The sequence below is a fragment of the Oculina patagonica genome, chromosome 12 (genome assembly GCF_052425735.1).
Source record: "Oculina patagonica isolate OP01 chromosome 12, crgOcupat, whole genome shotgun sequence".
NCBI classification, from domain to species: domain Eukaryota; kingdom Metazoa; phylum Cnidaria; class Anthozoa; order Scleractinia; family Oculinidae; genus Oculina; species Oculina patagonica.
The window spans coordinates 2,236,012-2,261,380 of NC_135769.1; the positions used below are offsets into that span (position 1 = coordinate 2,236,012).

At 38.0% G+C, this 25,369-nt stretch overlaps 1 protein-coding gene across 4 annotated transcripts; it reads left to right on the forward strand.

Annotated features, from left to right (window-relative positions):
* Window positions 1-3,886: 3,886 nt before the first annotated feature.
* LOC144631345 (leucine-rich repeat- and IQ domain-containing protein 1-like) lies at window positions 3,887-24,776 on the forward strand. Of its 4 annotated transcripts, none has more exons than XM_078489756.1 (34): window positions 3,887-4,135; window positions 5,920-6,040; window positions 6,473-6,570; window positions 7,114-7,222; window positions 7,756-7,970; window positions 9,082-9,156; window positions 9,462-9,524; window positions 9,628-9,704; window positions 10,297-11,136; window positions 11,560-11,616; window positions 11,713-11,800; window positions 11,959-12,111; window positions 12,408-12,558; window positions 12,737-12,804; window positions 13,149-13,274; window positions 14,228-14,355; window positions 14,898-14,971; window positions 15,484-15,577; window positions 15,958-16,027; window positions 16,154-16,248; window positions 16,425-16,482; window positions 17,065-17,261; window positions 18,348-18,435; window positions 18,727-18,846; window positions 18,940-19,127; window positions 20,000-20,027; window positions 20,798-21,018; window positions 21,185-21,273; window positions 21,883-21,996; window positions 22,384-22,459; window positions 22,777-22,884; window positions 23,201-23,273; window positions 23,618-23,696; window positions 24,131-24,776. In XM_078489756.1, the coding sequence occupies exons 1-34, from the start codon at window positions 4,004-4,006 to the stop codon at window positions 24,277-24,279; spliced, it is 4,422 nt and encodes a 1,473-aa protein (XP_078345882.1). In that variant the 5' UTR covers window positions 3,887-4,003; the 3' UTR covers window positions 24,280-24,776. The 4 variants fall into 4 exon arrangements, with proteins under 4 accessions (XP_078345882.1, XP_078345884.1, XP_078345883.1 ...); XM_078489758.1 differs by having other exon boundaries at window positions 24,185-24,776; XM_078489757.1 differs by having other exon boundaries at window positions 16,428-16,482.
* The last annotated feature ends 593 nt before the right edge of the window (window positions 24,777-25,369 follow it).

A 25,369-nucleotide genomic window follows, 5' to 3' on the forward strand; every position in this document is an offset into this window, starting at 1 on the left:
GAAATAGAGAGTTTTTACTATCAGCATGTCCCCTCCCCTCCTGATGAGATCAAGGCCACAGAAAGTCAACTGACCTTCGGGTAGCCAGGTGTAGGCAAAGACACTCCATGTGTGTGAAGAAAAGAGCGTTTATTTACGAACGAGCGAAAATAGGTGAATTAATATTCCTGTCATGTATGTAGACTATAAGCGGCACGCAGAATCACAAAAAGTGGGAGAAGGGTCCCGCCCCCCGGGGACCCCCCCCCCCAAAAAAAAAAAAAAAAAAAAAACCAGCGATCGACCAGGCCTACAATTCTTTAAAAGCTGGCTACGCCCCTGACTTTACACCCTAGGCTCCAAATATTAATTTTCTAAACGGTGCACGATTCTTATAACGTCAATTCGGAGGATTTGGTGATGCATAAAGACAATTTGATGATTTTCTTTAAAAGCTTCAATTTAACAATATTGGAAGGAGAAATTTCAATTTGATCACTCTAAATAGGAAAGCAACGATATACTTATCTCAAGTAAGTTGTCTTCAGTCCCATCTTGCTCCAGAGTCCAAGAGCTACACACTTTTTCACTTCCATGCAAAATGGTTTTACTCAGGTAACCATACATTTTCTTTGATACATCTCTGCCCAACCTGTAGTAAACAGAGAAAACGTTAACATAACTTGAGGTTTTCTTTATTTGTTTCATTGACTGACTTTAATTTTCAGTTATGGGGGGTTTAAATAATGTGGCTATGCATAGCTTGAACGAAGGTGCTCTGACCACATCTGACCAAATGAGGACATAAAAATAATATATTTTTTCGCGCCTTTTTTTTCTAATTCATCAGTTGGCAGGATCACTTTCCTGTTACATGTAAACTGTTCTTTCTCATGCAAGTATTTGCGATTTATTTATTCAGTTCTGCCTATAGATGAAGCCGGCACACTTGATACTTTTTTTATTCTGTTTTTACTAACTTCAGTGTTTTTGCAAGGTGATGACTAAGAAAACTGCCCTGAGAAAGGTTTTTGGAATAAAACCGAAATATTGACAAAAAACAATTCCAGTGTTTTTGAATTTCGTTTAATGTCATTCTGGAAAAAAAATTGGTCCGTGGATGTTCTTTGAATGACTAACCGGGAGAAATGGGTACGACCCGCAAAATGGTCCGTCCCACGGAGTTCCGGGGCCATAGGCGCCTATGGCCCCGTGATTCACTTTTCTCACAAAGTGTCGGGTGACCTTTTTGCGCGGTCCGTACCCATATTTCTCTACCGTGTAAACCGCCTTTAGACAACTATGATATACTTACGTAAAATAAGATGATTCCAATTGTCAACATGCGTCAGAGTCCAAGAGCTACACACTTCAATGATCCAAAGTGCACTCGGCGGTTACGTTTTAGTACTGACATCTTTGTTTAACCTGCAGGAAACGGATGAATTATCAAGACAACTTGCATTAACTTTCTTATTCTTTTTTCTTAGAACATCTACTTACTGTAAATTTGTTTTTAAGTTGTGGTAATTTGAAAAAAGAACTTCGCTATGCAGAGAATCGAGATGTAGTCTTTAGTAAACAGGTTTCCATGACTTCGCCTGTATTTTTGCCTAATTTTCTTCATCACATATCAACCTAGTAAATGGCCCAGCTCAACAACGAGTCTCTCGTAGCTCAGTTGGTTAGAGCGCCCAACCGGTATCTGGGAGGCCATGGGTTCGATTCCCGTCGGGGACTCAGATTTTTTCTTTGTCCCACGCTCGTGTCATGTTGAATAATTTCTTCACTTTCTTCATCCTATTTTCATGTCTTTTTCTAATTGGTCTGCCAAACAGATCATCTTCCCGTTTAATTCTAATTTTCTCGAATAGGATGTTAAAACTATCAGTCCCAGCTCAAACAAATAATTCTCCCCAATCATTGATCAGTACCGTACATTTTTTGTAATCAGGTTAGTTCTGTGAATTTGTTGGAATTAAGACAATAAGGAATACGTTACTGAAAAACATGCGACAATGTATCGACCTTGTACACTCTTAAACTGAAACTGTTAAAGTGTAAAACCCCGGTGTAAAACTAAAAATCAAAATTATGATGAACTTATCTGAAAGAAGATACTTCCAACAGTCCAATCGTCTACTGCCGGATCCAGCGGCGAAGCACTCAGGCCAATCTTCGTTCGATCCAAACAGCAGTTGAACTCGATCAAGAATTTAAGATCTTCCTTCAGTACTGATCTCTGTTCAGCCTGGAGAAAGCAGAGGGAACGCCATTATTTACTGTGCATATATATTTCATTTGAGGTTATTGCAAACTTCGGCCAACAAACCGATAGAAATGTTTGCAGCGATTTTTGAAAGTCTTTGCAAAGTAAAGTTAATTACAAACATTCTCTAAACAAGCGAAAGAGGACATTGTGAATCGCAGATCCTTCTGCATCAAACTTCTGCATCAAACTACATTTACCCAACGCTGAACGTTGAACAACCTTTTAAGAATTGAATGCAGACCTCGTTTTGATTTTAACGTTAGCAGATAAAAAAATTTATTAAACAGACCTCAACTGTCCTAAACCAGAAGGAAACACGGACTGGTGCGTTGTGGCTCGACAGCGTAAAATCCACAAAGGAATGATCAGTCTACCCTGAAGCCAAGAACCAGAATGGCCGTACGAAATTTCTTCGCAGCTCATACCCTGCGTAAAAACGAACAACAAACAATTCACCAACATCAATCAATCAATCAACAACTTTATTAATGTGTCAGCAACAGCCAAGAGGAAACACCTCTACTAATGTTAGAAAAAAATCAGTAACTGCAATTTGCAAATTCTATACTTGCTAGCTCCTATTAACTCTCTCAGCCCGCGGAATACTTTTTTGGAACGACTGCTAACAAAGTCATGGAAACTGACTGGAGTTTCGTTTCAATTGTTCAGAAAAATTAGAATTTGTATTTCTTCTCCATCTCAAAAATATGCATAGCAGTGGCGCAGAATTTAGTTTTTATTAGACGAGTGAAAATGTAAACTTAATGATCACGTACGGCATATAACACAGCGCTACGAACGGAATCATACTAACTGCGAACGAAGCGACGTAATGCGAAAGGTCATCAATACGTTAAAAAAAATGAACCGGCTGCGGTTGACAAAATGAACAGAATCATGCAACAACTGTATTTACAATGGTAACCCAGTATTTCTAACAACCTTGTTAAACTAAAAGGTGTTCCGCGGCGTGGCCGATGAGTAACTTGAACTGAAATTCACGGCTTGGATATTACTATGAGACCGTTTAAAGGACGAAATTGGAGACCTAGCAAAATTTCAAAACCTGAAGTTACATAGAGTGAATAACACTGATACAAAGAAGATAGAAAACGTGGACTTATCTGAAGATAGCACATGGAGAAAGCTGTCCGCGCCTCGCAGCACAGTACTTCGACAAACCAACAGCAAAATTGCGGGCGTGTCATTTGACACTTCTTTATATACGCGACTAAAAATTTATTCCTCGCATCTACCAGAAAATTAAATGGCTACGAGAAATATCTGCGACTAACAACGGCCTGAGTCGCAACGTGCAAAGCGCCCAGCCGTCGCGACTGACAAAGACTGTAAAAAAAATGCTTGAACTGAACTACAAAGAAACTATTAGTTAAAATTCTTTAAAAGACGTGTGAATTCTTCCATGATATGTTCGAACAACAATGCCCAGGATAAACCTTCTACTCATACTTCATGCAAAATAGTCGGTATCTCGAACATTTGTCTATATAATATTTCCCGCGAACCGCGTCACATCGTCCCCAGGCCTCCTTCGGCGCAAGATTTTACAAAAGGAGCCAGCGATAATGATAGCGGTACCGATGTAAGAGAAAACTACGTCATGTAGAACTAAGCGCGCCATGTTTGGTAGCGAAGAGACTGTTTTGATGCAGCGAAGCAGATTTTTTCTTCCAAGAAAAAAGTAAAGACATGATTTGATACCTAAATAAGGATGGATTTAGGTAAAAGGAGATGACGTGCATCTTAGATGACGATGAGGCGGACATTGAAGCAGAAATTCAGCGCGAACTAGACGCCCTTGGAGATGACAGTTTGCACATCGAAGATGTAGAAAACGACAACTCAACTTCCAAAACAGACGAGGTAAGATAATAAGCTAGTACGCTCACATGTAACAGAACTTTGTCGAATTGTGTTTTTGCTAAATTTAAGACTTATACTTCAAGCTGCTTCAAGACAGACTGTGGCAGGATGATGCAACTTTGTTTCTTAGCTTTTTTATCTTAATTATTTTTTAACTAATTAGCTTGAATGATCAAACAGTTTCATGTACGTAAACATGTACAAGCTAATAGTAATAAAAAAATACTCGCATTTCCAGATTTAATTATTTAGTAACGAATGCACGTAAAAACATTGTAGTATCGTGGTAAATTATGTATGATCCACGAGTTTAATGTTATTGTTTACCATGTATTCAACTTGTTTAAATACAACTGGCTTTGTTGACAGTTGCACAATAAATTATAATGTCTGGTATGTTAAGAAACCACCCATGATTTTTATTTTAAATTATATATATTTATATTATCTAGATGATTTTATGATACAGTGTATGATAAGTTCCGATCCTTTGTAGAAACTTTGAAACTTTGACTTTAGTCAACATTCAGCTGTTTTAAAATAAAGAAAAATAAAACCATTGTATTTGAACTCAGGCACTGTTTACACGGACAAGGTTTCATTTGTAACCACATCGAAAGCGATGCGGTTACGCCTTTCGTTTACACGGCACCGATCGAGACCATTACTGTAACCGGGTCGTTTTGAAAACGCTGTCAAAAGTGGAGTGTTTTCAAAACAATACGGTTTCGTTGTCGTGTAAACGGTCAAAAACAGCGAAACCGCATCGATTTGAAAACGGCCATGTATTTTGGAACGAACTGGTTGGTTTGCGAAGGGTAAACATGGTGAAACAAGCATAGAGAGCAGCGCTTGCTTATACAATCACATTTGAAAACAGTCGGAATAGGCTCCATGTAAACACTTCGAAACCGTGTCGTTTTCGATGCGGTTTCAAGGTCATAAAACCGTGTCGATTGATAACTGTATCCGTGTAAAGGTAGCCTCAGTAACAATTGCTTAGGAAAGCAATGATCCAGGTGATAAGACTGGCCTGGAGAATCTGAGATGGTGTTAACTCCCGACAAACAAGGAAATGTCACAGGGATGTACCGGTACTAATGGGTACAATGATGTTTTCTTGTTTGTAAAGACACGCAACATATATTGAGAATGTTTCCTATTTGCATATGTTGTGGTTTAATTTTTTCCTTGGTTTAATTTTTTTCAAACTAGTTTGATTTTTAGTTCCCTTTGTTTTAGATTATGATAATGAATATGAGACAATGAAAACTAAAAATCAAACTAGTTTGAAAATTTTTAAACCAAAGATAAATTTAAACCACAACACATATCAAGGAAACTGTTGTTTTGAAAAGCAATTTTTTCTGTAACAATGTTTTCTCATTTGTGGATGGGGGAGGGGGTCTTAAAAATGACTACAATATGAAAATAAAATTTTCTAAGTGGTAATTACTGTTTCAAAATTGACAAAATTTGTAATAAAATTAGTTTGACACTGTACACATACAGTTGGACCATGCTAATTTGAACTCGGTTTTTCAAATTCCCCAAACTAAAAACCCATATCCCTTGAATTTGCCCTTCTATTATTTGTTATCGGCTATTTCGAACTCTCGCTATTTTGAACTATTTTTGGTTTCCCCTGAGGGTTTGAAATAGTGGGGTTCTACTGTAAGTGTAATCCACACATGTACACATGTAACAATGCCCTAATAGAGGTCCAGTACATACTGTCATAAGAGTTTTTTTTTGTTCTACGATATTTTTCTAACTCATTTTAGGCTCAGGAGAATGTCCTACCAGATTCAATTCAGGAATATTTGAGGCTCTTGCAGTCGAGGACGGAAGGGGTCGAGGAGGAGGTGAAAGAATGTGAAATAATCTTGGAAAAATTACCTTCTGGTATGTTATATATAGCCTTAATATTTATAACTAATCATACCTTTTTGGTAAGCTTTGGCGGCATATTAGGCGAGACGCCGTTGAGCCAAAAACAACAGCTTAATTAAAATATGAGGTTCTGTTTTACTGGTAAAAGCTCTTTTCTTTTCATCTCACAGTTACACTTCAGTCTTTATGTAAAAGTGGCCAAGATATCATGTCATATCAGGTCCGTGACTTGATATCCTAGGATATCAGGATATAGATCACGCTTCTGATTTTGGCTTCTTGCAAATTTGGGTAGTACCTAACGGTAAATGATAACAAACTTGTTTCAAATAAAATGTTAAATTCAATGACTGGTATACCAGTAGTTGATCTTACGGCTGAGATTCCCCTCTTATTAAAGACTGAGTGTTAATTGGTGTTATATACAATATTGCATCTTCACAGAGAGTTTGGTAAAAGAAGATGAGGGTTTACTTGCAAGAAGAATAAAGGAAGAACTTGGTGATGAATACCAAGAAAACCCACTTGTTCTGAGAGATCAGGTGAGCTAATTGGCAGCAAGAGTTCTATTTATTTTTAATACAATTTAATCATACAGTGTACAGTCTTGAAAGGTACACATTGTAAAACAGATAAGTACAAATGCTGAAGGCTCTTGTTCTAAAGAACATGACTCACTTGTCACTGTTAAAGATGAATTCCAGTCCGTACTGCGCAATCTCGGCTGCAATGTTTATGTGAGCCCACACGAAGGAATGTTTACAAGCAAAACTAAAAATTCCGCGACAAACTTACCTTTTTCTTCGTAATTAACGCCAGATATCCTTGCAGAACAAATAATAACGAGTAGAGGAACCTTGACGCTATTTTAAACCGACGTTTCAGCTCATCGGAAATTCTTGAACGAAACAAACTGTAATGGCGGACTAAAAAACTTCATGTATGCTGTCACCGAAGTGTAACGTTTCATTGAATTCAAAACAAAAACGAAAACAAACCCCGAGTCTGCGCAGTACGGACTGGAAATCAGCTTTAAAAAAATGAAACAAAGAAAACATGCCAAGTGAACTGTGTTTATTTTTCAGGTTTTAGCAGAACTTGAGGAAACAGAGCTGAGGGAAGAAAAAGAGAAAATAGCCAAAGCAAACAAGAATGAAGAAGACAATGAGTTTGCCTTGGATATCATAAGACCAGGTATTTCAAACTTGCAAGCTTTATGATGTTAATGGGTACAATAAAATTATTAAAGCCTGTATTGTGAGAAAGAACTCATTCGCCAAGTCTTTGGCTTGATATGGGATAAATATACACTTCCAAAGTGGCTGTATATGTTGTGGAGGTATAAATTTATCTTAATTTTGGTTTAAAATTTTTCAAGTCAGTTTGATGTTTTTTTTCATTGTCTCACTATACATGTATTATCATATTAATAAATAATCATCTGTAACAAAGAGAAATTAAAATCAAACTGGCTTTAAAATTTTTAAACTAAAAGTAACTTTAAACCACACATGCAAATGAGCAGAAGTAATGCTCTGTTATGAAAGAAACCTTTTGTGAGCAAGTGATAAAGACTGCAGAGGTGTAGTGTTTACAATGAGATATTGGTTTTGTTTCGGCTAAGGATCCAGAGCTGGAAACTCAGCTCTGAAACCAGAATAAAGGGCTGGCTAAGTTTTCATCATGTACCTGTGAATCAGTGGTTGTATTATTAATAATTATTTCAGGAATTATAGAAGAAATCCAAGCTTTAGAAGAAACTGCTCAACAAAAGTTAAAGGATTTAGAGGAAAAACAGGCAGAAAAAGATCAGAAGAGAGATGAGTGGTACCAGAAGAGAAGACGAGAAGATGAGGCGAGGCGTGAAAGAGAAAAAGAGGCTCGTCTTAAGAGACAAGTACAGTTTGAGGCTGCACAGAAAAAATTACTCCAGGAACAAGAGGTAGACGAAACATCATTGTGGAAGTGAATAAATGAGTGAAGAAATAAATATCAGTTAATGTGTGGTAGCTCCCACAGGTCTCCCACAGCTCAGTAGTAAAGTGTCCGACCAGTGTACGTAAGGTCAGAAGTTTTACTCCTGTTGGGAGAACTCAGAATTTTTTCTGAGTAACTTGTGTCAGTGACTGGTTATATTGTGTCAGTGGTTGTTATATAGCTAGAAATTTTTTCCCAAATTATTAGCGCGCACTCTTATTGGCTAATTCGGGGTCACATGACATCTAACAATAAAAACTGTTTCCTGCCAAAAGTCTCTGAGTGGGCAACGTTGCAAAATCTCTGACGTCAGAGGGTAACATTGCAATGTTGCCTGCGAAAGTTGACTGACAAGTGCCATTTTTCTAAGTCTTCGTTGTGCAATATAATAAAACACTTAAATTATGACTGATCCCTTGCAATTGGGAAACCAGTTAATTTTGTTTCCCTCAAATGCTCAATGTTTCCCTCCACTTCACCTTGGGAAACATTGAGATTCTTGGGAAAAAATTAACTGTTTCCCTCGGGAACAGTCATTAAGTGTTTTATTATAAACAGAAATCTTCAAATCAGGAATTTATTTTACATACGTACAATGTATCATCCAGTTCACTTCATTTGTTAGTACCAAGTTTTTAACATGTCTATAATTATTAGGATGAACGGAAGCCGGGAGGTGCAGTGACCTAATGGTTAGTCTGCTGGACTCTGGATGGAGCAGTCCGGGTTTGAACTCAGCCAGGGTCACTTGCACTCTGTGTTCTTGGGCAAGACACCTAACTCTCACAGTGCCTCTCTCTACCCAGGTGTATAAATGGGTACTGGCAAATATAATGGTAGGGGTAACCGTGTGATGGACTAGCATCTCATCCAGGGAGGAGTAGAAATACTCCTAGTCACTCATGCTATCGAAACTGGGATAAGCTCTGGCCTGATGGGCCACAAGGCAGAATGCAGACTGTACACTTTTACCCTTACTGTGGTGATTACTGCCCTTATTAACATCCAAAAAAGTGTAATAGCTTATAGGCCTCTTAATAATAAACAGGAAATCATCTTATTATGTATTTTAAAAGGCTCTCCAATCCAAACTTGAGGCAGAGGCAAGAGAGGAAGAAAAGAAATTACAACAAATGGAGGAACAATTTCAGGTGAGAAACAATGTTTAATTTTATAATATAGAATTGAAGTCTTTTCAATGAAATGTCTTTGACTGGAAATGGAAAAATAATGTAAATTGTAATTAAATGTGTAAATATATGTGTCTTTGTTCAAAATTCAGTTAGCATTAACCTCCTGTACAACAATAATAATCTTATTCTTTTGGTTTATCAGGGCTATAGATCCTTATTATGTCAGTGCAGGTTAGATATAAGACTTTCCTATAGAGATATGGCAGTCATGGTGCTTTTTATCTCACACAAAAAAAAATATATTAATTTTTGTCATCCAACAGGTGGAACTAAGGGCAATAGAAGAAGAAAAAAGAAAACAGAGAGAGGCATTTGTTGAGACACAGGTACGTGATGAGCTAATCTATTTAATATTATAGCCAAGGCTATAATAATTTTTTTATTAATTTTTTATTGTTTTGGATTTTTTTTATTTCCATCAACAAACAGCAAAAAGAGGCTGAATATCAACATCAGAAACAAGAAGTTGCAGCTACCAAAATACAGAAATTTTACAGAGGCTTTAGGTATGTCAATTTGCATATTAAGTCAATTGAAAGTAATAGCCCTTTTCATGTTTAACTTTTCATTTTTGCAGTACAATAAAACTGAATGTGGACCTGAAGCAATTTCAGGCTGAAACAAAAACATTGCCCAACATTGCTTCACATCCTAAATTTCCAACTTGAAAGGAGAAAAGGCTTCTCTCTCTCTCATACCCGTTATTATAAAAATAAGTGAATAATCTGTTATGTTTGTAATTAAATTTGTCAAATTTTAATTCAAGTAAACTATTTTTGGAGTAATCTGTATCATATGTATAAGCCGTTATTATCAGTAGTATATCTTAATTGTATGTAAACAAAAATCTGTAAGTAATAAATATATATTGTAATTTTAGCAACTATATTTTCTTTTTCCCTCTCCTTTTTTCTGTGTATTTAATTTATTATGTAAAGTTTTTGTGTGTTGTCAATAAAGTTTCTTTGAAAAAAAAACCACATTGGATTATATTGTAATGCAAATAAGAAAAGATAACCATAAAAGGGTTATTTCAAACCTTTGCAACTACTTTGTAGTGATATTAAAAAGTACAGTTAATTTAATTTGTTGTTTTAGGATAAGGAAGGAGTATCAACCATTGCTAGAAGCCAAGAAGCTAGAGAGAATAAAAAAGAAAACTGAGGAACTTGATCATATTGAACGAGTTGAAAGAAAATTGAAAGAGGAGGCAGAAAAAAAGAAACTTGAAAATGAACAGAGAAAGAAGGAAGAACTTGAGAAAAAGAGGAGAGAAGAGGAAGAAAGGAAGAAACAGGAGGCAGTAGAGAAAGAACGAAAATTAAAGGAGGAGCAAAGAGTCAGAGAGGAGAAAGAGAAAAAGAGAGAGGAAAAGAAAAAGAGAATCGAAGAAGAAGAGAAAAGAAAGCAAGAAGAAGCAAGGAGGAGAAGAGAAGAAGAGGAGAGAAGGAGAGAAGCGGAAGAAAAACAACGAAAGATTGAAGAGGAGAAAAGAAGAGTAGAAGAAGAAGAAAGGAAGAAGGAAGAAGAAGAAAGAAGACAAAAGGAGTTGGAAGAAAAAAGGAAAGAAGAAGAGAGGAAAAGAAAGGAAGAAGAAGAAAAACAGAAAGAGGAACAAAGGAGAAGAAAAGAGGAAGAGAAAAGAATGAAAGAAGAGAAAGAAAGAATGGAAATAGAGAAAAGAAGAGCAGAAGAAGAGAGGAAACAAAACGAAGAAGAATCTAGAAAAAGAGAACAATCAAAATTTGAAGCTGAAATGAAAATAACACAAGACAAAGAAATCCCACCAGAGCAGATTGAGACATTAGTGAGACAAGATGAGAATAAGATGAGAAACGAAACAACTGACATGGAACAGAAAGTGTCTGCTGGATTGGCATTAACTAAAGATCTAGAGGCAAGGAGACTGCAGTGGGTTGAAGAACACACTCCTTGGAGGTAAGGAAATTAATGATGCACATATTGAATGTGTCAGCTTGCCATCTTCTTAATGCAACTGGGTAAAGGGGTAAATTTTTTAAAGGGAATTTAGTGTTGGATCTTGAGTACTTAATTGGCAAATGATGACGAGGGAAGAAATTTTCCAGTTAATCATAAATTCCCAAAAGTGATCGACAGTAACTTTCTTCTTTCCATGTCAGTGTATGATCTTGCAGGTGGGTGGTGAGAATTTAGAAAATAATGTCAGTTAGTTAATGCTGCTGGCTTTGAAATGATCTGTATATAAATAATGAGAAAAATTAAAAGAAATGTATAATGTACACCCTATGGCATTGGGTGAATGGAATGTACAATATTAAATGTTGTACATTTTTAAGCTTGGGACACAATCATTCACTGTTCTTTTTCTTTATTTCCCAGCATAACATCCACTGCAGAGGAGAGAACTCATCCTGTGGCAGTGAAGTCTAGACCAAGGTAACTTATTAATTCATTGAAGACTTTTTTCTTGGTTGTTGTGGTTGTTGTAATGGTAGCTGAATTCCAATTGTTTTTAAATTTTCCTTTGTGCAGGAGAGCATTTTCAGCTAGTAAACATCTTCCTGCTTTAACAGAGGAACAGCTGTTGATGTCATCTCCTCCAAATACACCTCTCTTTAGAGTAAGTATTTGTTTCTAAGTGTGTATTGCTTTTGTTCCATATACTCCTCTTAATCTCTTCACTAAGGTTGGTGCTGACTTAAGATAAAAAGAGAGTAATAATTAAAAATATTTTGTTGCCCCGTGAAATAACCATGATCATGGTAATCTTGTTTTAAGGTGAAGTGCATTTCCCTCAGGGACATACCAAGCTGTAGTGTGCAAAGTCTTAGTCAGTGTCCAGATGTAACATCACTGACACTTCAGAACTGTGGACTGCTGGCTGTGGAAGGTTTGGACAAGTGCAAGGAATTACAGGAATTGCATGTGAAGGTAAGATGCTTGTACATAAGCAAGGTTGAGTGAACTACCACACAACAAATACATTTTAGGCAGGTCGGAGCCATTGTGTGCTTACCCAAAGGCCTCTCTCTGGCAGCTAAAAGTCCAAAAATGTTGCTTGCCTATCAGGCAAGTTATGGATGAAATCCACTTTGCCCTGTGGTATCGGACAGGACTAATTTATTTCCTCACATAAATTAATGATTCACTAAGATGTCTAACTGTTAAATATATAAATTCTTTTCACAGTTTATTGCTGTTATTTATGCTTGCTGCATTCATTACAGGACAACAATATTGAAGCAATCAACTGCAAAGATCTTCCAAAGCTGGAGAACGTTTCTCTTGCAAACAACAATTTGGCCTCTATCCACGGTTTAGAAGGATGTAACTCCCTTGTGTCTTTGGACTTAAGCAATAACAAGATCACAAGGATAGGTAAAAATTAAGTGCTACTTTTCTTGGAATAAATGGAAGCCTGTCCTTTAGTTAATCTTCTTATAATACATGTAAATGCCTACTGTAGAACCATAGCCTTGAAACCTGCAATGTGTGTGAGGGTTTTGGAAAGATTTGCATGGAATCCTGAGGTTGCTTAATTCCTTTATTCTTGCAGGAGATTTGACATCTTGCAGCAAACTACAGCAATTGGTCATGGACAATAATCAACTTATCAACACCAAGGTAATTCCAAGCAAGTGAGGTTTAATGATATATTATTTTCAGTGTTAAGGAGATGGTCTTGTGAAGGTAATTTAAAGGTTATTATGTATGTTATCTGCATTTGAGAAGTTCTCAACCTAGTAAAATTTTGACGGGTTTACCTTCTGCATGTATTAACTGTCTATATTTCCTAAGCATAAATAAGTAAGTAATTAAAATCTACGTAATTATTCAGGTGAAGGTTCTCGCAACTTTTAATGCTGGAACACTGTTGTAATTGGATGGGTGTGTACAAACGTTAGGGGTGTAGGTACCAAAGTATAATTAAATGTCCGTGGACTTAGCATATTTGTTTTTCTCTACAGGGTCTGTCTTGCCTTAGAAATCTTCAACTCCTGAGTCTTGCACACAATCACTTGGCTCGTGTTAATGAGATTGAAAATTGTATGCTGCTTCAAACATTGAACCTTCAGGCAAATAATTTACAGCAAGTAGGTGGCTGCAACCTTACAGATTGTATGATGTACATAGACATGGCTGTAAAACCCCTAACAATACATTCCAACTCCTGAGCTCTTGTGATTGGTTCTTATCGTAGCTACCTTATTACAGTTGAACCTCTCTAATACGGACACCGAGGGGACAGAGCAAATTGTCCGTGTTAAAGAGGTGTCCATATTGTAGAGGTCACCACTATGCCGTCACTTTTGCTGTAGGTAAAAAATTAACACTAAGCACAAATCTGAAAACGTCTAAGATGAATAAAGGGTTACGTTGATGTTTTTGTAACCACAAGCAGGAAATTGCATTACAAACACAAAATATCATCACCGGAGTGTCAGTAATAAGGAGGTTAAGTGTATGTGACTTTGTTCCCTGGGGCCGAGATTTAGTGTCCGTTGTCCGTATTAGAGAAGGTCCGTATTATGGAGGTTTTTTCTAAAGAAAATATATGATAATATTGTTGGGACATCAGAGATTGTCCGTAACAGAGAGGTGGCCGTATTAACACTCCCGTAAATTAGGTCTTTGAAATTATGTGACTTAAATAACGCGAATTGGAGAGAAAATTTCTTTTGAATGAAGGAAATAAACGCAAGGGACGGGACAAATTTTCAAAATGAAGAAACTTAACGCGATTTTTGAAGTCTTTTAAGATTTTTTGGTTGTTGTACCGCTTTTCTGAAAGCTAGAATAAACTGGAAATATCGCAGATGACATACTTTTAAGGCTTTTGCACTGTAAAAGACTTAAAAAAGAGCGCACAGAAAAGAGTATGTTTGTTGTTTCCTAGTTTCTATATGTGTTCGGACAGTATCCAGTATTTGGAATAAAATTCAGGTCTTGGAAATTAACGCTCACAAAAAATAACGCGACTTAAATGAAAGCGAATTCCGAGCGTTAATTTCCTATAATAAGGTACTTATGGTTTCATCCATTCCAGCCTCCACACCTTGTAAACAGTGTCCTCTTGAGAGAGTTGAAACTTGATGACAATAGCATCTCTTCCTTGGAACCCTTGTCGAGTGCGTGGCTGCCTTTGCTCCAGACTCTCAGTGTTAGTCAGAACAGGTGAGAAAATACAAATATTGATATTCCAGTAATAGCCTCGTGGAAGGCGCAGTGGCCTAATGGATAGTGTACATATTTTAGCCTGACATTTGGGTGCTTTCCACTGCAGGACGTTTTGACAAGTTGTTCCAACATTATTGACAGTAACTCCGTTTCACAAATATTTCTGGGAAGCAAGGGTGTTTTCAATTGATAGTTAGTTAAGTGTTGTTTCTAATGCTCCTTAGAACACAACTTAGTGATCCTGGCTATAAGTTTGAAACTGGGGCTCTCGATTTGGAGTCCAGGGCACAGTTGCATAAAGCAACTTAAGATTAAGTGGGATTTTCTGCAACCATTTCCTGTAATCTGGAAGATCTTATTGCAAACTGTTACGAGAAACACAATATCGATGCGAGAAAATCCTTAGAAACAAAGAGACAAACTAGCACAAAATCCCACTTAATCTTAAGTTGCTTTGTGCAACTGGGCCCAGTGCACTGGGATGCTTCGAATTATCGTATTTTACAAATACAGCAATTGACAAATGTGTCTTTTTGCAGCATTTTTCAGTTATCGCCTCTCGGTAATTTGATCATGCTGGAGACTCTGGATATCAGCAACAACCTTATATCAGGTGAGAGTAAAGACAGATGTAAGTAACAATGTTTCCCCCTTTTATTTGGTGTACTCCCAGTATAACTATATAGTCAATATCGTAAAAAATGTTGTTGTTAATCATCGTGGTAGAGTACAATAAAAATAAAGTAGTTTTCGTTTGTCTCACGACGTAGTGTCACTTGTGATGTAGATCGCGACGTTTCGACTGCACACTGCTAGTCTTCATCAGGCGATAAGGTCGACTGGTTGTGCGTGAACTTATAAAGCACGCTGCGACAGCGGACCGCTGAGGGAACAACAGGACACAGAAACAGCGAGGATCGAAATGCACCAATCACAGCTGTTGAAAACCAACCAATCACAGCGCAGCAGCGTGCTTTATAAGTTCACGCACAACCAGTCGACCTTATCGCCTGATGAAGACTAGCAGTGTGCAGTCGAAACGTCGCGATCTACATCACAAGTGACACTACGTCGTGAGACAAACGAAAACTACTTTATTATTAACTATATAGTCATTTCCTATAGACATTGACGGTCTTGTACCTGGCCTCCAAGGATGCAACAGACTTAAAACATTGAAGATCGAAGGGAATCCTGTTCATGAAGATCCTAACTGCAGGTACGTTAACAATGGCATCATGGATTTTTCTTTCAAATTGCGTGACCTTGTCCCATCAGGTCATTTAGGTCGTCACGTCTAGTGGAGAGGAGGCGTGCGTGACATTTCAACGGTTGCGTTAAGACTGCCACAAGTTGCATTCGCTTTTATCTATTTTTAAAAGAACAAGTTTTTAGTTTCGCTGGGATTCGTGTGGTCATTCACTAACTCGGCTATTAGGTGTTATTCATGTAAGTCTGCGATAGTTTGGCAAAACGACTTACTAATATTCTGTCCTGTCTGTTTCAAATAATTCCCACAGGGAACTTCCAGGGAACTTCGATTTTCCTGTGGTATGAAGGTCAATGTATTTGTATTAATATCAGAAATTATATCCTCAGTGCCTTGATACTTGAAGCCTTGCCAGACCTTAGAAACTTGGATGATGAGTCTGTGCATGGGGAAATCAAGGTAAGGGAAACTTCCTCCTTGTGGCTTATCACTAAAGGTAAAATCACCCATTTTTTTTTTTGCACTGGCTGTAATGTTTTCTTAAGCGTTGTTAACTGACCGGCACACACTTCATTTCCACTACAGGATACAGCTAAGAACCAAGCTCTATTTATTGACATGTGTCAGAACCAACTTCAATCTCAAGATGCTTTGCAAGCAAGGCAAGACAAGGAAGTTAGGTGGGTCTTACGTAGATTGGTCTAACAAGGGAGAGTAGAAATGCCTTCTACTGCTTCATGCTGCGGAAAATGGAATTATATTGACTACATGGGTTCTAGTGGCTCTTCAGCATTCTTTGCTATTGCTTTCTGTTACCATGTTAATAACGCTGTGTGTGTGTTTTTTTATTTAATAGCAGTGAGGACACACAAGCAATCGATCCAGACCGTGTCGTAAAGAGACTTTGTTTAGTGGTAAGACTTGATAAAGATGAAATGTTCAATAGGTTATGTCACGAGCGTGGGACAAAAAATCTGAGTCCTTGAAGGGAATCAAACCCATGGCCTCCCAGATACCGGTTGGGCGCTCTAACCAACTGAGCTACGAGAGACTCGTGGTGAGCTGGGCCAGTTACTAGGTTGATATGTGACACGCGTCCTGCATACTGCTAGGATCAGGATTTTTATTAACCTTACTAATAAAGCTTGTCACTGATATGACGCCAGCGTAACGAGATAAACGAGCTGGGTTTTTAGAATGGGGGAAAAACAACAGGCCAAGAAACCGGCTGTTATTGCAGGCTAGAACCAACAATGAATCATAAATGTGTGAAAAGTTTGACTTTCTGTGCTTGTGCCCTACTTATGATAAAAAATTGCCGGGGAATATTCAGAACATCGCCAATTGAAGTAGCTGTGGATTCACGGGGCACTATTCCAGTTAACATAGTTTTTATACACAAATTATTTCACTACGACTTACCTACTGCAGCTGCAGTGCTCCTCTTGATATTTTTAGCTACTGTTTTTTATTTCTCTATTGAACATTCACAACAGAGTCGACACAACCGAGAACGATTTGAACTAGCGGTGAAGCATCTGCTAGAGCATGAGGATTTCAGCCCAGATAGTCGCCCTTGTGTAGTCAAGGAAGAGAAAACTCAAGACCTTGACAAAACCGCCCATAAGACAACAGAATCACACGAGAACGTAACCACTGAGCAAAGAAGAGACATTCATTCTCTAGATCCACTGTAAGTTTTGCAAATCTCGGACTCTTTGAGTTGCATATTGGTTCTGGGAAGGGAAGCTTGAAAGCTCAATCAACAAATAAGTACGTGCTGTCCAGTAATGAAAGCCTTTGAGAAACTAATAAGCTTTTACTATAGGTTAGTTGTACGGCCTTATGCGCCTACTTGCGCGAGGAGAACTGATGATGATGATGATAGGTTAGTTGTGAAAAGTGCGGTGCTCTAGTAGTACAAAGCGCGTTGGACTACTCCTTATTTCGTTGAGAATTGGCAACAGGGAGCGCTATCCATTTTTACGGCGAAAAATCAAATGGAACGGTCCTTCCCACTTGAAAATTTTCGAAAAAAAATGGAATACCTTCAGAGGTATTACCGGCTCTTTTCTCGTTTTTACCGGAATACTCGGAATAATGCTATACCATTTTGATGTTTCGCACTATTTTGTCACAATTACCATGCTTCTCGATAAAATACGCGGCTGTTCCGGCGGGGAAATGAAATGGAGCGGACCTTTCCAATGGAACGCTTTCAAATGGTTCACACTCATCCCTTACCAATGTGTTTGTTGAAACGTTGAACTTTTCCATTTGCTGGGAAATTCTCACCGGTTTTTCCACACAATGGGAAGCGCTCAAGATTAGCAACACTCCTGGTCGCTTCATGTTATCGAAACTGGAATAAGCTCCAGCAACACCATCCACTTCGCCCGCAAGTAAGCTTATTCCCTTTTTTTCAAGAAGATAAAATACACTTGACTTATAAATAATATTGAAGGGTGGTGAAAAACAACGACTAATAAATTCATTTCTGGGAAGGTGAACTCTTTCGAACTCTTTCCAAACGTTTTCAAATTACAATCCTCGCGCGGTAAAATTCAGTCATAATTTCACATAATTATGCAAATAATTTTTAAATCAACCAATCAAAATCACTACCCGGTTTTCGGGTAGTGACGTCACCGGACGGCATTAGGCTCAAATGTGTTCAGACGTCCCTTCTGGCAAGCAGGCGAGCACAGAGGGATGTCTGAAATTCAGGCTACATTAAATGGTGACACAATGAATAACATGTGTTACTTTGTGTGAATAGGAAACAGCGACATGTTGCTGCTACCAAGATCCAGGCTCTGTGGAGAGGATGGTACATTAGACATTTGATTGATGTCAACACCACTAAGGTAGGTTAGCTATCAAACAAACAACGGAGAAAATAAATATTTTCCGTTCAAATCCCATTTGACTGAGCCTGCAGTTTTTGGTCCAGAGAAGTAGCTAAGCAACGTGGCGTGTCTGGATGGTGTCATACTCACGTGACAGCTTTCGGAGTATGCTCGAGTGCTCGCGCTTTTCTATGATCGGATAATAGATTTCGGAAAGTCTTCGAGCGCTTCGACGAAGTTTTGCCAAAAACGGCACTGTTTCTAGTACAGTCACTAAAGAAATTGTATCCTCTCTACGATCTTTCGCAGTGGTTTGCAGCTGTGACCATTCAGTCAGCTTGGCGGGGGTACCAGGTTCGTTCACAACTACAGAGACACCCTCTAGAGCCGTGGGATCCACAGAGAAATTCAGCGGCTACCGTGATACAGGTACAACAAAAACTGAGACGTCTTCGTTCTATTTTTAATATCACGTCAATAGTCGTGAAATTTTTACGATCGCATTTGTCGTTTCAAAAACAGGCGCATTTTCGTGGCCAGCGTGTTCGTCGCCGCCTCAATGAAGCTCTGAGAGCTGCCCAGTTCTACGATAACGGGGAAGAGGAAGAATTTGACTATGACGAAGAAGTGGATCTGACGGCTTTTGATTTTGATGAGAGTTTCTTGGAACAAGGATGGACGCCGAGTGAAACTCCACAGCTCCCTTCAAGGTACATGTCTCGTGCGTTTTGTTAAGAGAAACAAATTATTCTCCATCCTCATTCCCAGGGTCTCTCTCTTCCAGGGAACGAGGTTAATTATTCACAAAAGAAATTTTCCTAAATGTGAAAGAGGATCAAAGGCTATTACACTTTATTCTGGCGGAGGCCCTAGAGCACAAGCTATCAATGACCCATTCACGCAACTCCCATAAAAATAGAAAACATTTAAAGAGGCAAATGAAGTGACTTACTAAAGAACGCGCGGAAACTGTATTCAGCCAACTTAAAGCGAAGAGGGAAGCATGTCCGTTCGTTGCAGCTAAATGGTTTTCCAAACTGTTGTTTGTCCAATGGAAGCCGGATTAATCTGACAGGTGTCAAAGTGGTCACGTGTCGATAAATTGCACGTCCGTTTGTTGACTCTTTCATTTCTGGCGTCTTTATAATGGTTTTTCTATTGCTAGGCCATTCAAAACTCTGAGTTTGAAAACTCAGAAAACAATTTTGAAAGTTGCGGAACTCAGAGTTTAACTCTGGATTTGGGAGAGAAAGAAGGCATGGACACGGGTCAAGTTTTAGCAGATTTATATGTTATGTTGAATTTTTTTTAATTTTTTCTTTTATTTTACTACCTCTAAGACGCACGCTCGTTAACGTTGCAACAGTTTCAATAGAATTCTTTTTCCAAGCACTAATTCCGCGTAAAACTGTTTGCAAAAATTCTTACACACATGAGTTAAACTTCGTTTCAAATAACTTCTAAGGCAATGGTTGAAAAATGTCAGTGTCAAAACTTTAACGACACGGCCATAAGAATAAAACTTTTCTTTTCCTCTAAGCTGTTAATGCCACTGACCGATTTTGTATGTTTTGTGTTCAAGGGGTCCGGTGTTAAAGTCACCACCAAAGGTATGAGTGTTATTCCCTTGCATTTCGAATCTTATAGTACTAGTGACGGAGAAACTAGAAAAGACCTTATATTTTAGTTGGTGGGACAGAATATAAGATACTATGATTGCAATGTAATGGGACGTTCTTGAACTCCATTTTCCTCTGTTATAAAGGGCTATGTCACGCAATTTTGGGCAATTTTGACACTGACCAACTGTTCATAGAATTAACTGAAATATAACAATAACGGCTTAAAGCTGTAGACGAACTCAAGAGAACACGGAAAGGCCAAAAAGGGGCATGGATGGGCAAAATTCGAGAAGATTAAAACGGATTGCGTTAGGGTTAACTTGAAAAACGTCGGCCTAACGTTTTTCAAGTTTATCTCAATTTGTTTGAAAGTGCCATTTACAATGCTCGAAAATCATCCTTGTTTGTTTTTGGCCGTGATTTTGCCTATAAAAGACTTGTGCTCCCCAATTTAAAGTTTAGAGTTCTTATATAAACGAAAATAAATAGAATTACCTAAACTACCGTGACCTAGCCCTTTTAATTTGCTTGCAAGTTCATTTTCATGCAAGTTAAACCGTTTTTATTTGAATGGTTTCTCGCCAATCCAAGACTCGTTAAGAAACAGATCAGAAAGCCAACTTCTGAATGGCCCAATAAAAAAATAAAAATCAGTATTTTACTCTGAGAACTCTAAGCTATCAGTATTCTTACCGTCCTGATTATGACAATTAAAAACAATTTCGTTTGTTATTCTTGTCTTCCATTGCTCCTCGCAGGCATTCCTTCAAAAGAATTCCAAATATGGTTACCAAGAGGATGTCTCAAACGAATCCACAGCCCCGAAACCACGTCATGCCTGGCGGTCAGCAGATTCACCCATTACTGATGTCAATCAACTACCTGTTGGCAAGGCAACCATAGATCACGATCAAATGTCGATGACGTCAGGAGTGCAAAGTCACGCGTCACATCGAGCAGAGGAGCTGAGCAGTGAGTGGTAAGGACATAATCTCGTTCCCAGATCTTCGGCTTCGCCCACAAGTGATCTGGGAACGAGATTAGTAACAACACACTGCTATCTGTTTTTTACAATGAATTTTATAAGCTCAGAAGCAAAGTAAGTTCATAGGAAGCCTAAAACCACCATTTCTTTTACCTTCAAGGGGTTTTAGAAGCTCTGAGACAGCTGAGGCAATGATGAGAAGAGCAAAGAAGATGAAATATAATCCCGCAAGAAGGAAAAAACTTCTAGGTAAGTTACTGAACACCCCTCTCTTACAATTAAAGGGACCATGTCACGGATTTTACCAGATTTTTAAACAGCCAAAATTTATATTTGTGTCGCTGGAAACCTAAAAATAATAGTACATTTTTATTAAAAATTACTATATTAGAGCACTGAAATTGTCAACGCGCGTCTTTGGCCGCGGATGGCTCGGATGGAAACAGATTGCAACTTGAAAAAGTTAGGCAAACGTTTTCAAAATGTTTCCGCGCGTCATGAAAAAATCGATACTTCTAGCTGTAGGTTGATTTCTATCCGGAAATTAAGGTTATATCTTCCTTTAGATGTTCAAAGATGTTTATGGGTTTGGTAGTTGCCTGACAACTAATTTCAGAACAATTTTGACCAAAAATCTGCGAAATCCCCGTGACATAGCTCCTTTAAATCCCACCCCTCCCCCATTCCCAACGCCCAATTCTAATCCTTCACTTTTGTTAGCAATATGCATGCTACACCCAGAAGGTATTGGGATACAGCTCAAATAATAGCAAACAGAAATCAATGCAAAAAAATCTAGTCTCCTTGAGCATTTTTTGGCATTTGCCTTGTAACATCTATTGTTGAATTTTCACGAAGATCCCAACAAACGTTTGGCGTTATTCAAGAAGCTTGAGGAGACCAACAAGTTACGTGATGTGAGACCACCGCCCACCAGAAGGCAGCCGCCAAACAGAGTGGATTACTTTGCTGGTAAGAAATATAAATATTAATCTAACTATTCTGTTTTAAAAAGAGAAAAGCTTGACAAATGTTAGGTTAGGTTTGTAGGGATGTTTGGTGATTGTGTAGCCCTGCGTGTAACCGTTGGCAGGTTAAAAGTCATGCGTGAAATTTCACGATTTCTTTCGGTTTTGCACCTGCTACGTAAAGATGAGTTCTTTGAAAAAAATGTAATGTTCCTCATTTCAGGAGCGTGGGACAAAGAAAAAAAGAGAGAGTTGAACTAAGAGTTATTTGTAGCTAATTACAGAGCTCAGCAGTAAAAACCCTAAACTAAGCCAAATTGTCTTGATTACCTTTCAAAGTCACTGCATTGAGCTCCGTTCTTAAGCGAGGTTAATTCTTTTCTCTTCTCAGCTCGTGAAGCAATGGCAAGTCTTACTTCTACATCACCGGCCACAGAGCAGCACAACCGAGAACAAATGACGTACAGGTAACAAAACATTTCACACACCTTATATATGCAACTACTTCTCGAGAAAGTTCCTGAACTCTACTAAAGGTTACCGAAGATTATCGGAAACTACCGAGTGTTCACGACGATAACACGAACATTTACGTAGTTGTTTCGAGAATTTTCGAGTTTGAACATGGCCAAAAGATATTCAAAATTACACTCATTGGTGTTACTTTTGTACACGATTAGTTTTGGAAGTTTCAACTCCTTGTTTCTACACCATTTCATACTACTGTCTCATTCAAACCACTGTCATCAGATCAAAACTCTCTTTCTCTCTTCTGCTTCATTAGTTGGGTTTACAGACAAGCTGTTGTTCACGAGGATGAAGAGAAGAACATCATGGCGGACCGCAAGGAATACACGCCAGATAACAGAACCAAGAAAACCTCGCCACAAAAGTAAGTGGCAATAGTTTAAAGCCTAAAACAGCGAGTTGTATAACGTTCTAGCGGTTGTAGCTCTCGCTAGTATGTAGTTCCACTGGTCCTCTAGTGTAGCAGTTGCTATTTTGTTTTTGGCTAGGGGCATTGTTCCTGTTGTTTGTTGGTGTACTCTTGAAGTGTAGTGAGCTACTCATGTGAGACCTTTGCGAGAACACTACCCGACCCCGTTTTAGAGTCACTCTAAGGTATTTTCAGTTAGTTTGAGTTACTAACTAAGCATGTTCCAGGAACATTTTCTCTTAATTCTCAGCAATGGAATTTTTTTTTTCAGAAGCAATCGTTCTCCTGTTAATCTCCCGCACATGGATCCTGTGGTCCTATCAGGACGCACCCTCCCTCTCATAGTAAGTTTTCTTTTTTTTTAATTTTTTTTTTATTTTCTTATTGCGTATAACCGCAGCAAGTTTTTAATGTAGCGCGGGTATACAATAAATGTCAACTTTAATGTTGCAACATGGAATTTTTTAAATATAGTTTGTGAAAATATTCCCTGCGTTTTTAAGCAGTTAAGTTTTCAGGGGATCGCCGAGTCGTTAATTTACGTTTGACGCCTGATTTATTCGTGATTAGTAAAATGGGAAACCACGTTTTGGAACTTTAGAAGAGCAAGAAAACGAAGCACTATTTTTGCCGTAATATTTTGTATCTGGGTACTGTTTAACTAATTTCATTTAATATCATTTTCCAGTCAAGCCTACACTTCTCTCAATCTCTCGAACAAACATCATCTGAAGGACCCTCTCCAAGAAGGAATTCTTTATCTTCAGGTAAGCATTTTTTTTTAATCAAGTTAATTTCTTCAACCAAATGAACTCACGTTTGACACGATCTGTGCACTTCAAAGAGTTCGGCGGCCCTATTTAAGGCGATTCTGTTCACCCCGAAATTTTACTTTGTGATTTTGAAGGATAGAAAAGCACAAACTTGATTTAAGAACTTTAGGTGAAAGGGAGAACAAATGGTCGAAACGGGACGAGATTGAAACAAATTGTACTGAGCTGAAGTTAGTTTATGATATGAGAGCGAGTTGTCTGTTGATTTGAAATAATGTAGCTGAGATTTGATTATCGAATTTAAATAAAAAAATGTTTCAACTGATAGGTTTTGGACAGAGAAATAAAAAAATGAGACACGCACTTTCGTAATTTGTACCATTTTCGTGAAGCCCGTATGTTGTACGATCTGTTCATTCCTTATTTAGAGGGTCGCGTGCGATTTCCCGCCATCAAAACTCATTCCGTGCCCAACCTCCTAGCCAGGTCCACGGCCAGCGGGGAGCAGCCAATAAAAACAGAGAAGAGCAACAGTGCTGGGGCGAGAATCAACAGAGACGCCAGAAACAAGAGATGACAGCAAATTCTTACTCAAGTCGCTACGTGGCTGAAACGCGATGGTTGCAAGATCGTTTGCAGTCAATTTATCTTTTGCGATATGTGGCTGCGTTAATTCAGAAGACAGCTCATCAAGATCGAGCAACTACAAAATTATTAACAGAAATGAAAGTAGCACGTCAACAGCTCTATGAATGCAAATTGTAAGCTCACTACGTGTAATGTAGAGGAAGTAGGCGATTTTTTGCCACGTTCTTGTTAACATTGACTTTCTCAATATTTAAAGAAATGGGGTGAAAAGTTGCTCTTCTCATTTCTGTAAACAGAGTTTTAGTTGCTTAATGCGTGGTGATGATCTCACAATACAGTCAGACCGTCACTAAAAGCTTGTTTTCCTTGGAATAGGAAAATGTTTCTTACGGTTAAACAATCACTCGTTTTGTGGAGAAGCACTTTTAATTGAATTTTAGGTGTTTCCTGGAAAGAATTAAAATTAACACTTATTTATTAAGAACACCAAGTGTCGTGACTTTTATTTCTCTCTCTAACTCTTCATTTGCTGAATACTTTTTTTGATGATAAAATTAAACTGAACAACTTATTGCCATTAGAATAACTACCAGAACTTCTCACGCGTTTGCCTCGGAGGCATCCGAAGTAGGAAAAAAATTGGGTAGTGTTGTTCTTCATTTTAAATGTATTCGTTCACAGCCAAAACAATATAATTAAAAGAACAATAAAGTACATCCCACAAGGATCTATTTTGTTCCAATGTTTTTATTAACATCCATTTTATGAATTTTGAAATATCTTGTAAAAATGTATTTAGAATACACCTTTAGGGTGCATTAAATTATTATGTAAAATAACATTTTTGTTTTACAAAAATACCATCCGTCGCGTCTTTTATCTATTTTAATATCTCCGTATTAATTCGATTAAAATTTGTCTTTATAAAATTTTGTTAAATTCATCAGTGAGTATACAATAGGCCGATACAAGCGAAAGGACATAAAACAGGGACGATTTTTTTGTGGTGTACATGACAGCAAGTGTCTCAGCTTCATGTCCTCGGAACTGAATTGTCCCCTCGCATGTAGCATCTTTTG